Genomic DNA, 12,780 nt, shown 5'->3' on the forward strand with positions numbered 1-12,780 from the left:
AAATGGGGGATGTACTAGGCATAGACTACAAGGAAGATGTTGAAGAAACAAAAAAAAAGTTTGTTAATATCGAGAAAAGAGATCCGGATGAGAAGAGAGGTAAGACCCCTGGTCGTGGAAGTCGAGAGCTCAAAGCTCTCAGGAAATGAAGGCGAGGCTTTTCTTCTAAATAGGCTGGTCAGACGCTTTTTGTTGGCATAATGTTCTTGGAATTTTGTTTTCGATTATGCTAGGAGGGTAGTATTTGGTTGTTGCAAGGGTGGGTAATTTTGTGAGGGGCTGGAGGCCCATGTTAATTTTTATTTTCCTTCAAGAATTAAGGATGGGTAAATAGGTTTATCTGAGCATGCTTGAGGGACTCTGTCCTTCGATGCTCAGGGGAGTTTTTCTCCCCTAGATAACCATTCCTACGTATGGTGGTGGTTCTTCTCAAGGTGGGTGAAAAAACGCTTTAGGTCCTTGATATACTTCAAGGCATATTTACTCCTTGGTCTCTTCATGGATGATGTGTGTGTTTCTGTTGTTGGATGTTTAGGGTTTCCGAAGGGTTGTAGGAAGGGTTGTTATGGAAGGAAGTTTAGAAGATGGTGAAGATCTGTTAGGGATTATAAGAAGTCTGTATACAGCTTTTTATTTATTTTTTATTTTTTTTGGGCTCGTGGAGTATGCTCTTCGACCATCATATTATGTAATTCCTGGTGGGACTACTGGTCCCTGTTTATTCCATGGTATGAACTATGAATACAAGTCACTTTTCAAAAAATAAAAATAAAAATAGAAGATAAGATTGAAATTGGTTGTGTGAATCCCCATTGATGATTGTTCACCTGGGTGCAATTTTCTTGCTAAATTAACTAAACTTAAATAAAATGAAGTCGCCCTCATATTACTTATGGGTCCTGTGGGCCCTTTGGTTGGCTGTGCCCACCACACATGCCAATCCTTGGTGGGCTTTGGATCACGCATACATCAATGCCTCTCTATCACTCACTTGTGCATAACATCCTACATTGGAACTTTAGTGATTCTTCTGGTTTTTATTCTACCATATTGTAATTTGCATCATGGTTTCTTGCCACAGCAGAATTTTCTCTTATATGGACTGGATATTCATTGAAGAAACTGTCATCAATTATGCTCATGGAAGAAATGAGAACTTACAGCAAATGATATATTTTTCAATTATAATTTTAAAATGTAATAGCGATTATCATGGGAAAAAATAATTGGGAGCACTGCTTTTGGCGCTGTCCCCAGCATTTAAGTATTGCTCTCAATATTTCTGAAAGATATCCTTTTTTCGTACTCCTCGATTTCATATCCTTATTATATTTTATCCTCTCCTTTTTGGATCTAGTTCCTTTTCATTAGTAAACTAGATTGGCTATAGCTATATCTTACTGTTAAACTATAAAAGATTAAATAACGCCTTCTCCAACAGCTTAAGCTTTTAGAGTAACTGGTAGCTTCACATGGTATCAGAGCAAATGCCTGGGTTCAAACCTCCTTGATAGCAAAATCCACATGCAATGGCCAAACCCACAAGTGGGGCCACATGTTCCACGTGTAGGCCAACCGAAAGAAAGAGGGGCCGCACGTGAGGGGAGTGTTAAACTATAAAAGATTAAATAACGCCTTCTCCAACAGTTTAAGCTTTTGGAATAACTGGTAGTTTCACACTTACTTTCCTGGATTGAACTTTCTGACCCTTTATTATTTGATTTGGTTACCAAGATATGGGATGTAGCAAGTGGAAGACTAAAGCTTACATTAACAGGACACATTGAGCAAATACGTGGTTAGTTCTTTTCTATGAACTAAACACTCATGTATTTGGATGCAATGACATGTTCTTAAGGCATACCATTCATGGAGCTTCTTCTATTTGTAGGCCTTGCTGTGAGCAAAAACCATACATATATGTTCTCTGCCGGTGACGACAAACAAGTTAAATGCTGGGACCTTGAACAGAACAAGGTAGTTTTGTGTCAATAAAAGGTTTTTCTGGACAATTCATTTTTTAGTTTTCGATGTATAAATGTGACTAATGTTATGACGTTACGAATACAGGTTATTCGTTCATATCATGGGCATTTAAGTGGCGTTTACTGCTTAGCTGTTCATCCTACTCTTGACATTTTACTTACCGGGGGGCGTGATTCTGTGTGTCGGGTATGATTCCTGGAATATCAGTTGGAGATTCAATATTTCAAACTATTCAATGTAATGATGCATTTCTTGTGAGCTTGAAAGCTCATTTTAAAGGGGCATATTGATAAACTGATTTTAAGGGTGAGCTCAAGAAGTGGATTTTTATGTGACTTAATTCATTATCTTTACAGGTCTGGGATATTCGTAGCAAGACCCAGATTTTTGCTCTATCCGGGCATGAAAACACTGTTTGTTCAGTGTTTACTCGACCTACGGTATGCAAATTTCTTTTCTGGAAAATCATCGTGCATATTTCTAATATTCACTTTTCTTCTACCATGATGAGTTCTATACTTATCTCAACTCACTAACGGAGAATACATGCTCTTAGGCCCTGCTTGTTTAAGATTATGACAACCAATTGTAAGACCAAAACTTATTATTGGACTCAAAATTAAACGTGATTTTGAGTCCATTAATAGGTTCTGGGTTCACAATCAGTCGCCATAATCTAAAATGAACAGGGCCTTAATGTCTTGGGATTCTCATTGTTGTTTGGTTAATGTCGACTTGCCAACCAATATGTGGAAATGAGGTTTTGTTTCTTAATTATCTTCAAATTTCGAGGCTGATTTATTATTATCTGCATCAAATTTTGAATAGTAGGTATTCTTGTTTATTAAGGTGACTTATGGTAGGAACTGCTATAAATCAATAATAAGAGTTTGAAGAAGCAGGAGTTTAGAAGAGAAGAAGAGATGGAGGAGGAGGAGAAAGCCGGAAAAAAAAAACGAGAGGGAAAAGGTTGTTCACGTGGTTGGGGAAACCTAGCCCGAAACACTTTTATTGTTTCTCAAAACCCCAAGTGGGCTCTCAAGTCACTGAAGTGACTTAAACAATTACACTGAAAACCTAAAATACCCGTATGAAAATACAATGACGGCCCCATCCCTTCTTCATGAACCACATAGAAATGGAGAGGAAAACCTAAGTTCATCCCTTATTTACAACGCAATTAACAATATTGTAACCTTTTTGATATATGTTGAACATGACAAAAGATGCTTTGTAATCTGCTACAGAATAGTACTACCTTAACAAAATTTTGGAATAACTTTAGGAGTTTCACCATTTATGGAGCACATAAATCAAATAGAATCAATCATGAACCCAGCCTCCAGTGAACCTCGAAGGGATGTTTAAAGCAGTCTAATAATGAAGAAAAGGGGGATTGAAGAAGAGCTTTTGCTGTTTGACCATGATAATGTCCGCATAATTTACTGTGACATCATGTCAACATTAGCATGTGGTCTCATCTGGTGTCCGTTTGACCAAACCCTTGAAAATATGGCCCATTGTTTGCTTTGTAGTACTCCATAAATTCTTGAACTTTTTGTACTCGACAATTTTCTAAAATATAGATGTTACACAAGTCTCCTAGAATGGAAACTGGACAGCAGCTTGATGTTTCGCTGACGTGCTCAGCAAAGAGTGGAGGATTCCGAACCGAAGGTAATGCTGAGTGGAGTCTAGTAGAAGGAGAATCAATTTTTGGTAGGATTGGAGCACTTCTCAGAGAATTCTCTAGAATTTTTATAGGTCAGCTTTCGTGTTTGGACTGTTACTGCAGCAGACTGAATGGCAGAAGGTAATGGGAGGGAAACTATCAGCTACGCAGGACCTTGAATTAGCAATTTCAAGTGAAACAGAGACCATGCATATTGTAGACTCCTGTAGTAGTGGTTCTAACTATGTGAAATCTTGGTATTTTGGAGCGTGGGTGTGTGTGGGTTTTTTTTGTAGACTCCTGTAGTACTGGTTCAAACATGGGGTGTTAACTTACCAACTTCTCCAAAAGCTTAAGCTGTTGGAGAAAGGCGTTATTTATCTTTTATACTTTAACACTCCCCCGCACGTGTGGCCCACTTGGCAAACACGTGGCACATGACCATCGCATGTGGATTTTTGCTATCGGAGAGGTTTGAACTCGAGACCTTTGGCTTTGATACCATGTTAACTTACCAACTTCTCCAAAAGCTTAAGCTGTTGGAGAAAGGCGTTATTTATCTTTTATACTTTAACAGTGTGCATAATACATGCCTCTTAATACTATGGCATACCTCTATGGGTGGTGCTGCTGTGGGGTGTTTTTTTTTAAACCCCTATGATGTTAGGCCATAAGAACTTTACCTTCTACCACTATATATTCTTCTCCATAGAATTTGCCTCTCCATTTCTTTTATTAAAATTCTTTATCTAACATACCATGAACTTGTTATCCAACAAGTTTTTGGTATGGAATGCATAAGTTTCTTATTGTAAAGTTTTTTCTTTACCAGGATCCACAGGTGGTGACTGGCTCCCATGACACAACTATTAAGTTTTGGGACCTTAGAGCTGGTGATTATCTGTTCTAAAATCTGATTGGCTTCTTAACTTTCATATCAATCATTTTCTAAGGAAAATCGATTCATACTTGCAGGAAAAACAATGGTAACTCTCACCCATCATAAGAAGTCTGTTCGTGCAATGGCAATGCATCCTAAAGAGTATGCACCTCCTTAACTTATCACTTCTCTGATTTTTACACAAGAGCCAACTCTCTTTTTCATGTCAGTAATTTTTTAAAATACTGTATTGGCATGTCTGCTTGTATTTCCTGTCTACTGGTCTTTGAGGCTTCGAAACCTAAACCCCATGTTCTATTTCTTTTCTTTTTCTTTTTTTTAACCTCATGTTCTTCTTTTCAGACAAAGTTTTGCATCTGCTTCCGCAGACAACATAAAGAAGTTTAACCTTCCTAAAGGAGAATTTTTGCACAACATGCTGTAAGTGTTCTCTAAACCGGTCGGTTACTTTCCTCTATTTGGGAAATGCTTTATGTTTATGCTTTCTTTAATGCCAAGGGAGCATGTTAGGATAGTAATCATGGTTTAAATAAAGTGGTTCGTCGATTGATTATTCCTTTGATGGGGTTCAATTGTTTAAAGGCCTACATCAGTGCTAGTGCAACTAAAATATGGAAAACATTATGTTATTGAGTGCTCTTCTCTTGGATCATTTCTGGCCCACATCCTGCGTCAACAAGGCTGGCCAATCCACTCCTAGGGAACTTTGCGAATGCCCTACCCATGAGTGATGAATCCCTTATCTGTTATGAGTGAAATTTATCTCACTGAGGTGTTCCAAGACGAACAATATTCATGACCATTGAGTTTATTATCTGTTGATCGAATTCGAAGACCACCCTTTTCCAACAGTTAGCAGTAAAAATTGTAAATGTAAATAGATAATTCAATATTCAACAAGTGGAAACCATTGTGCAAGCTAGCAAAAACTGCATTGCAGTGAAAGGATGAATATTGAATTTTACAACTCGGCATCCTTCAGGTAAACTTAGAGATGAGGTAAAAGAGGTGATGATGTCTTTATGTACACATGGGAAATAAGGACGAGAAAATGAATTTAACATAAATATGCAGATATAGTCACAGAAGCCTCCTAGAACATACACATGTCTTTGGGATAGGTAGAAATCCTGGTGGGCTTCCACAAATTTAATCGCAGTTGCTGAAGCTTTAGAACCTCGAAGTGAAGCTACCTTGTTGGGAGTGCTGAAATGGAGATTCCTTGGTTAAGTGGTAATAGCAGAAACCATGTTCGATATGTATGACTGTACATACATATGGACGGATCAAAAAATAATGTGCGTATTGTATGCATATAGAAAAATGTTTATTTATTTTACTAATTTTTCCATTAAAAAACAAAAAAAAAATTGTAGGCTCGCCTTTCTACCAACTTTATTCAACCTAAATGCATATAAATCCATATATGTTACATAAAAATTTAGATATCACTCCTTATCTTCTTCTATTTAAATTTTACTTATTATCCATCATAGAAGTTTCAAGTTGTTCATCAGACCCAAGTGAAAGGAGTGTGATCATTTGTTTAAGTAACATAAAGCACTAGGTTTTGATCTAGGACTTTGATGTCGCTCACACAAGGTTTCGTGGCAGTAATCGACGAAATTCATTCCTTGGACTGTTCCTTTTACATCTTCTATGCTCATGCTTTATGTGTAGTCCTTGATAGCAAAGGGATGCTATAAATATCGATGTTCTTGAACCTTGACCTCAGCAAAGATATGTTGCCACACATGAAACCATAGACTTTGGTAAATCTACTTGATTGAGGTATATCCATTTGTATCATACTTTTGTAAGCTACCAGTGATGGTGGATGGCTTGTTGAAGGGTTTGTCTTGTTTAAAAAAATATCTTATATAATTATTGTCTTTGGTTGTTTACAACTTTAGGACATTGAAGGGTATTACAAGAGTGGCTTTAGGCGTATTGTTTAGGTACCTAACATTTGGTATCAGAGCAGCCACTACATCACGTGTTCGAGTCACGGAAGGGGCTACCTGGAGAGGACTACCTTGAAAGGGAAAGGACTACCTGTTAAAGAAGCGAGAGTAAAACCCGTCACAGTAAGTACCCTAGAGTGGGCCGCTACGGAAGGGGTGACCTGTGGAAAGGGCTACTTAGAAAAAAGGTCAAAGTGAAAGCTGCCACAGAGTGGGCCGTCGAGGACGTCGGATGCAGAATCGTGGTGGAATGTTACGGTCCTAAGTGTGACGGTTTGCCTAGGTATGGGACTAGGTGGTGGGACCCAGCCTGGTATGGGACATGTTTAAAGGGCCTAGCCTAAGTTCCTAGCACGTTCTATCAGCTCTGGGGCTTTTGGTGTATTGGTTAGGTACCTGACATTTGGTTGATGTTTTCATGAGTGAACAAAAATGTTATTGTCAGTGATTGATTGGAGTGTTTTTTTCTCTTTTATTCTCAACCGAAAGGCACGACAGCTCGGAGTAAAAGGGCACGTGTCTATATCATTATGGTACATTTGTGTGGAGAGATGAATATAAGCAATGTGCATGTCTGATTTGGGGATTGTACAAGTGGTACATGTTTCATGAAGTGAGATTCTAAGACTAACTTTAGGACTTCAAATGACCCTTAAAGATTGTAGTTTATTATTCAGGCATCCTTGAAACATTGTAACCAATCCAGTCAACATCGCGCTCAGTTGCTTGGTGAAGTCATTCTTCCCGCCATGGTTCTTGCTCAAATCTGAAATGTTGTAAGATGTTGTGAGTCTCCACGTCCTTTGGCAACTCAAATGTATAGAAGGGTTACTCCTTATTGATGTAGTAGAAATATAATAGCAAACAATTTTCAAACATGAATTCAAACCAAGGTTGCCAGAGCGGGAATCGAAAGCGGGAATCGAAGGCTCCCAGGGAAGAATCCTACTCAAGGTTGCCAGAGCGGGAATCGAAACGGGAATCGAAAGCGGGAATCGAAGGCTCCCAGGGAAGAATCCTGCTTCCTTGATTCAAACCCAAAACAAAATCAAGCACATACCTCAATAAAAGAGAAGGGAAGTAGAATATGGTGATTCCTTGAAGAGAAAAAAGTGTACATGATAAACTTCAATTTTTATAATGGGTACAGAACCAGTCCAAAGAACTCTTACATAGACCATATATGTGCCTTTTTATGACCTCAAAACCAGTCCCTAAGTAAGTCAAACTGAAACTTTATAAAACCCACAAAAAATCCACTTGAAATAAATAACTTTACGCTGACATCAACAAGGTGTTGTGCTGACATCAACAAGGTGTTGTGCTGACATCATCGTAACACCAATATGGTCAAGTTTAAGTATTCTTCCTTCTCCTTTTCTTGGCTGTGACTTCCCCTCCTTGGGTTTTAGGTTTGACTACATCAATCTCCCTTGGCGGGGAAGAGTTCCACTCCGACGAATTAGCTTCAACATCTTTGAAAGATAGTTTCATCTAGCTTGTGTAAATCGTCTACCCCAATCTATTTGCTCTCATTTGGTTCTTTGTTCTTCAATTTAATGTGGAATTGAGTGTAAATTCTTCCTCGTGTCCCCATAGTAAGGATATCTTCAATCTTTTCATTAACTTTCTTTGGAAGCCACTTCATTTGTTCTTCTATCTTTTCCGTTTCTTCTTCATTATGACCAACATAATCATATAAATCAGATCTAGTGAATGTAGGGTTGATGTTGAAATCACTAGAAAGGTCCTAGTAAATAGCCATTTGGACCCACTTCAAAATCTTGCATGGTCCAAGGCTCCAAGCTTCTTGGCCTGTAATCTATGATAGGATCCTCGCGGAAACGTCTCTTTACGCAAATACACTTGGCACCTTCATCATATTCCTTTGTTCGTCGATGCAAATTAGTACCCTTCTTATACTTGTCATAGCTTTCTTCTATGGCCCTTCATTCTTCATGAATATTCGGAACAAGGTTGACATATGCCTATGTGTGATCACTTCAACTAACAGTTGAGGTAATGGTACCAAGTCAAAACCGTGTTTTGGAGAAAACCCATAGGCTCTTCAAATGGAGTTTTCCCAATAGTCCTATAACCTATTAAAGAAAACATGTTCTACTTGAGCTTAGATTTTGTCCAACAATCAAACATGCTGCCCTACCAGACATGATAGTAAATTTCCTAAGCTCCTATTTGCCACTTCTGTCTGTTGATTGATTTGGGGATGATAGCAAGTGAAACAACAATGAATTAGTGTTAGTCTTTGGATCACATAGTAGTATGAGCCTTCTCCTCTAAGCAAAAATCATTCTATCTTGGAGCAGTCTTATTTAGACAATTCTCCATCAGCCTTAATCAACAAATTTCTACTTAAGTTTTATATAGTCTAATCTATGAGAGAGCCCACAAATAGATGATAATTAGAGTGGCCATAAAAAACTTCCATTAAAATCTGACAAAGTGGTTTTCTTTTAGACCTTGAGACAAAAGTGGGAAAAAAGGAATTGCAAGCATAATAAACTTCTAAATGCAAAACTGCCTATCCAACTACAGTCCTCAGTGAACATGGCATTCTGTACTGAAATGATCAAATTTGGTAGCCAAAGATTGAAAATCTACAACTGAGTATGTTGTCTATATGGGGAGAATTTCATCTGTTTGAAGCTTGAAGAGCGCAAGGTCGAAACCTCTTTTGTGTTTTAATGCTGAATTTTGTATATTCTGCCAATGCACTACTTCCAGTGAAAGTAGTTACACTTTATCCAAAAGGAAAAGAAAAATGGAAAGGGTAAGCTTAAGAACTTGGGACTAAACAAAGAGATAATGGCAGTGCAATCACCCTCCTTGCACCCTTACACATCTGAAGTTTCATGAATGAACCAACACATGGATGCTCACCATCACTTTATAAAAGGAGCAAGACAACAAATGGACTATCAGAACCTTCCATTAACATTAGTGACCCGCTAGCAAATGTACTAGTTGTTTTACTTTTACCCATGTATGGATATTGGATCTCCAATACAACAATTACAGTTAGTGAGGCCTGTCTGGCAATTTTCTAAGGCAAGTTAGTAAACATGCTTAAAACAAAAGCAAAGTTTGAAGTATAATTTGCATGGGAGGTGAAAGCTAATGTGAGTCGTATCATCAGCTGGAAGCCTAAATTTTTTATTAATTATTAAAATGTTAATGTCATAAATTACTGATATAACTATCATACAAAAAAAAGTACTGATATAACTATGAAATGTAGATTATTTTCATGTTTTGGATTGGGTATGGTTGGACTGGGTTTCCTAGAAGTATTAGCTCCCAATGTAAGTAGGACACATGCATGAAATGTTTTGAATTGTTCAGAGAAACATTTTTTACAATAGTCTGTCATTTGATTACTCATTAGTAAGCTGCGAATGGTACATTTAAGATATTTATTTCAAGGAATCGTGATGTACTGTTTGGTGTGGCCTAGTCATACATTTGCATTCTCTAAGGGCATTTCCATAGGACATTAGTTCAACACCAATAGGCGCATAATTTCTTTGGCTCAAGGAAGTTCACTCTAAACAAAATGTGGTTTATTAACCTTTTATCTTGAACTCATGATTGATATTACACAATTGATATCCTTTTTTGTCAATTCTGTGCTATTTTCTTCTCTTCTTTTTCTTTTCTTTTTTTCTCTGACCTTGTACAGACATCTACCCTATTAAGTTCCTATGTCAATCATCTGTGGTTTCTATTCTACAAATGGAGATGGGATTAACAATTCTTTAAGATATCTATCCTTCGAATCTGTTCACTTGCCTAAGATTTTAGTGTTTCGTGAGCAGCTCTCAGCAGAAGACAATCATAAATGCCATGGCAGTCAATGAAGATGGTGTGATGGCAACAGCAGGTACATTGCAATTATGGTACCACTTATGGGGCTGCTTTCTTCGATTTTTAAGGACATGTTTTGTCTATTTTTAGTTTAATAATTAGATTGTACTAAACAAAGTTAAATATAGACTAGAATATTAGGCTATACTAGGAACAGTGTTTTCAGGGGCAAAGGTGTCAGGGCGAGGCATTCAACCCTCTTGTGAGGTGAGATGTAAGCGTCAAGGCGTCACGATGCTTCTGGGCCACTTTACACATGGCACTTTATGGTGATCTAGTGGGGCCCATCTCAGCCCATAGAGACTGGTCCCACCCTGATCTGATCCTAGACCTTTTATAAAATCAACTTGTCAAAAAGGGTGTTATTTTAGAAAATTTAAAAGCGCCACATGTATGATGCTCCACACTGTTACCAAAAGGATGCTAACATGGCCAAGTGATCACATGGTTTTATAGAAGATAACCATGTAACAAGGATGCTCGATTTAAGAAAAAAGATTTTTTTTTTTTGCATGAGATGCATATGTATTAAACATATATATTTTTCTTGTTTTTTTATCTTGCCCAATGCTTTCATCAAATTTGTAAAAACCAGACCAACCAGTTGGTTTAACCGGGTTCAGTTGATCAAGCCACCTCATTATGTTAAAAACTGCTTTAACGACCTGTTTTGTGATCAAACCATTTGACCTGGATGAACCGGTTCATTGCAAAGTGGATGTTCCATTTGTCTTGAAACCAAAAATGAAAATAAGAAAAAAGGGGAGGGAGGAAATATATTGTTGACTCAGGCTACAGTCATGGTCTAGCCGGTTGAACCTGTGGCTCAGTGGTTGAACTGTTTTGGACCAAACTAGCCACTTAAAAGAGTTTGATCTCTGGACCAGTGTTCAAAAATTAGTTTACATTGAACTTATGTTTTCCTTGTAGTTTTATTTTTATCTTATGCTTTAGATATCATCCCACAACAATCATACAGAGGTATCAATATCTCAGTTCTATTTTGGGTTACCATGTCTATTGCCTTGTTGCTGTGACTGACACTGACATGCAAGTTTCATAGAAAAGAAAAAACAAAAGAAAAACTATGGCACTGAACACAACTTCTCTTCTTGAAGGTGATAATGGGAGCCTCTGGTTCTGGGATTGGAAGAGTGGCCATAATTTCCAGCAATCCCAGACTATTGTGCAGCCAGGTATGCACAATAATCACTAATGGATCCACCTCTGGTTACTATTTACCATTGCTAAAATGGTAAATGACAAATACTTGTATCCATTTCAGGGTCATTGGACAGTGAAGCCGGTATCTATGCTCTCTCATATGATATAACTGGTACAAGGCTCGTTACATGTGAAGCCGACAAGACAATCAAGATGTGGAAACAAGATGAGATGGCCACGCCAGAAACCCATCCCCTGAACTTCAAGCCACCTAAAGACCTCAGGCGATTCTAGTTCTCCATCGATCTAGCAATTCGTTCCAATCAGAAATTTTTGCATTGTTCTACCTCAAACCTTTTCCCATTGTTTCACATAGAGAGCATCATGGAGAGGTCAGTATTTGCTAACCATTATATAGTTGCACAACCCTTCTATTTACGTTGTTGCTCCGCTTTGCTAGTGATGTGATTCCCAGGCGATATCGGTGACTACGCCTAATACTGTTGCTAAGCTTGCAAGCATGTGGTCACAAGGAAGATGATCTGGGGAACCTCTTGAATGTAACTTAGATTGTTCATTTTTTTATTTAAGAACTGATATTTACTACTATGAGATGCTGTAACAAGAGACATTGGCTATTGTCAAAGAAAGCAGATGATGCCATGCAACTCAGGCTTTGATATTACTCTTTCAGGAGTTTGTATGTGATGAAACTTAGTGCCTGTTTGGTTTTGTCAGGAACTCTCTTTTGGCAGGAAATTTTTTCCTTTCTACCATTTTTGCTATTTGGTTTACCCTGGCTTGAAAGGAAAAAATTCCTGTAAGCTGTTTGGATGACAGTCCTTTAAAAGGAAAATAATCAATTTATTTGTATCGACTTCTCATACGGAACTATACAACCTTAAGATAAGCGAGTCCCACATGAAGGCTCTAATGCCAAAAATAATGTATGTATAATAATTAGTGACCTGCAATTGGGATCCAAATAGCCAAAAAGCCTATGGGATCCACATGCATTCTAACATTTCAGCACCCTTTCTAAGGGCCATTTATAAAAGGGGATTTGCTAGCGTCCATCGCAGAAAGCATTTCGCGGATGGTCTGTTGCATCTGACAGAACCACCTTGTGAATGAAGACAAAACATGCTGAAAAGTGAGCCTGTGTGTCTGCTGTCAGATGCAACAGACCATCCGCGAAATGCCTTCAT

The 12,780-nt window shown here is 38.0% G+C and overlaps 1 protein-coding gene across 2 annotated transcripts in view; it reads left to right on the top strand.

The window, feature by feature from the left end:
- Positions 1-12,294, top strand: part of PRL1 (pleiotropic regulatory locus 1) — a 28,095-nt gene extending 15,801 nt beyond the window's left edge. For both annotated transcript variants that reach the window (XM_077392241.1, XM_077392242.1), the window contains exons 8-17: positions 1,735-1,798; positions 1,892-1,977; positions 2,071-2,172; positions 2,343-2,426; positions 4,491-4,551; positions 4,634-4,700; positions 4,902-4,979; positions 10,360-10,424; positions 11,527-11,604; positions 11,694-12,294. In XM_077392241.1, coding sequence (XP_077248356.1) covers positions 1,735-1,798; positions 1,892-1,977; positions 2,071-2,172; positions 2,343-2,426; positions 4,491-4,551; positions 4,634-4,700; positions 4,902-4,979; positions 10,360-10,424; positions 11,527-11,604; positions 11,694-11,866 — 858 coding nt within the window. In that variant the 3' untranslated portion in view covers positions 11,867-12,294. The remainder of the gene's footprint in view (positions 1-1,734; positions 1,799-1,891; positions 1,978-2,070; positions 2,173-2,342; positions 2,427-4,490; positions 4,552-4,633; positions 4,701-4,901; positions 4,980-10,359; positions 10,425-11,526; positions 11,605-11,693) is intronic.
- Positions 12,295-12,780: the final 486 nt, after the last annotated feature.

The sequence above is a fragment of the Tasmannia lanceolata genome, unplaced genomic scaffold (genome assembly GCF_043159265.1).
Source record: "Tasmannia lanceolata isolate RefF3 unplaced genomic scaffold, GAP_Taslan_0.1 ptg000012l, whole genome shotgun sequence".
Taxonomy (NCBI): domain Eukaryota; kingdom Viridiplantae; phylum Streptophyta; class Magnoliopsida; order Canellales; family Winteraceae; genus Tasmannia; species Tasmannia lanceolata.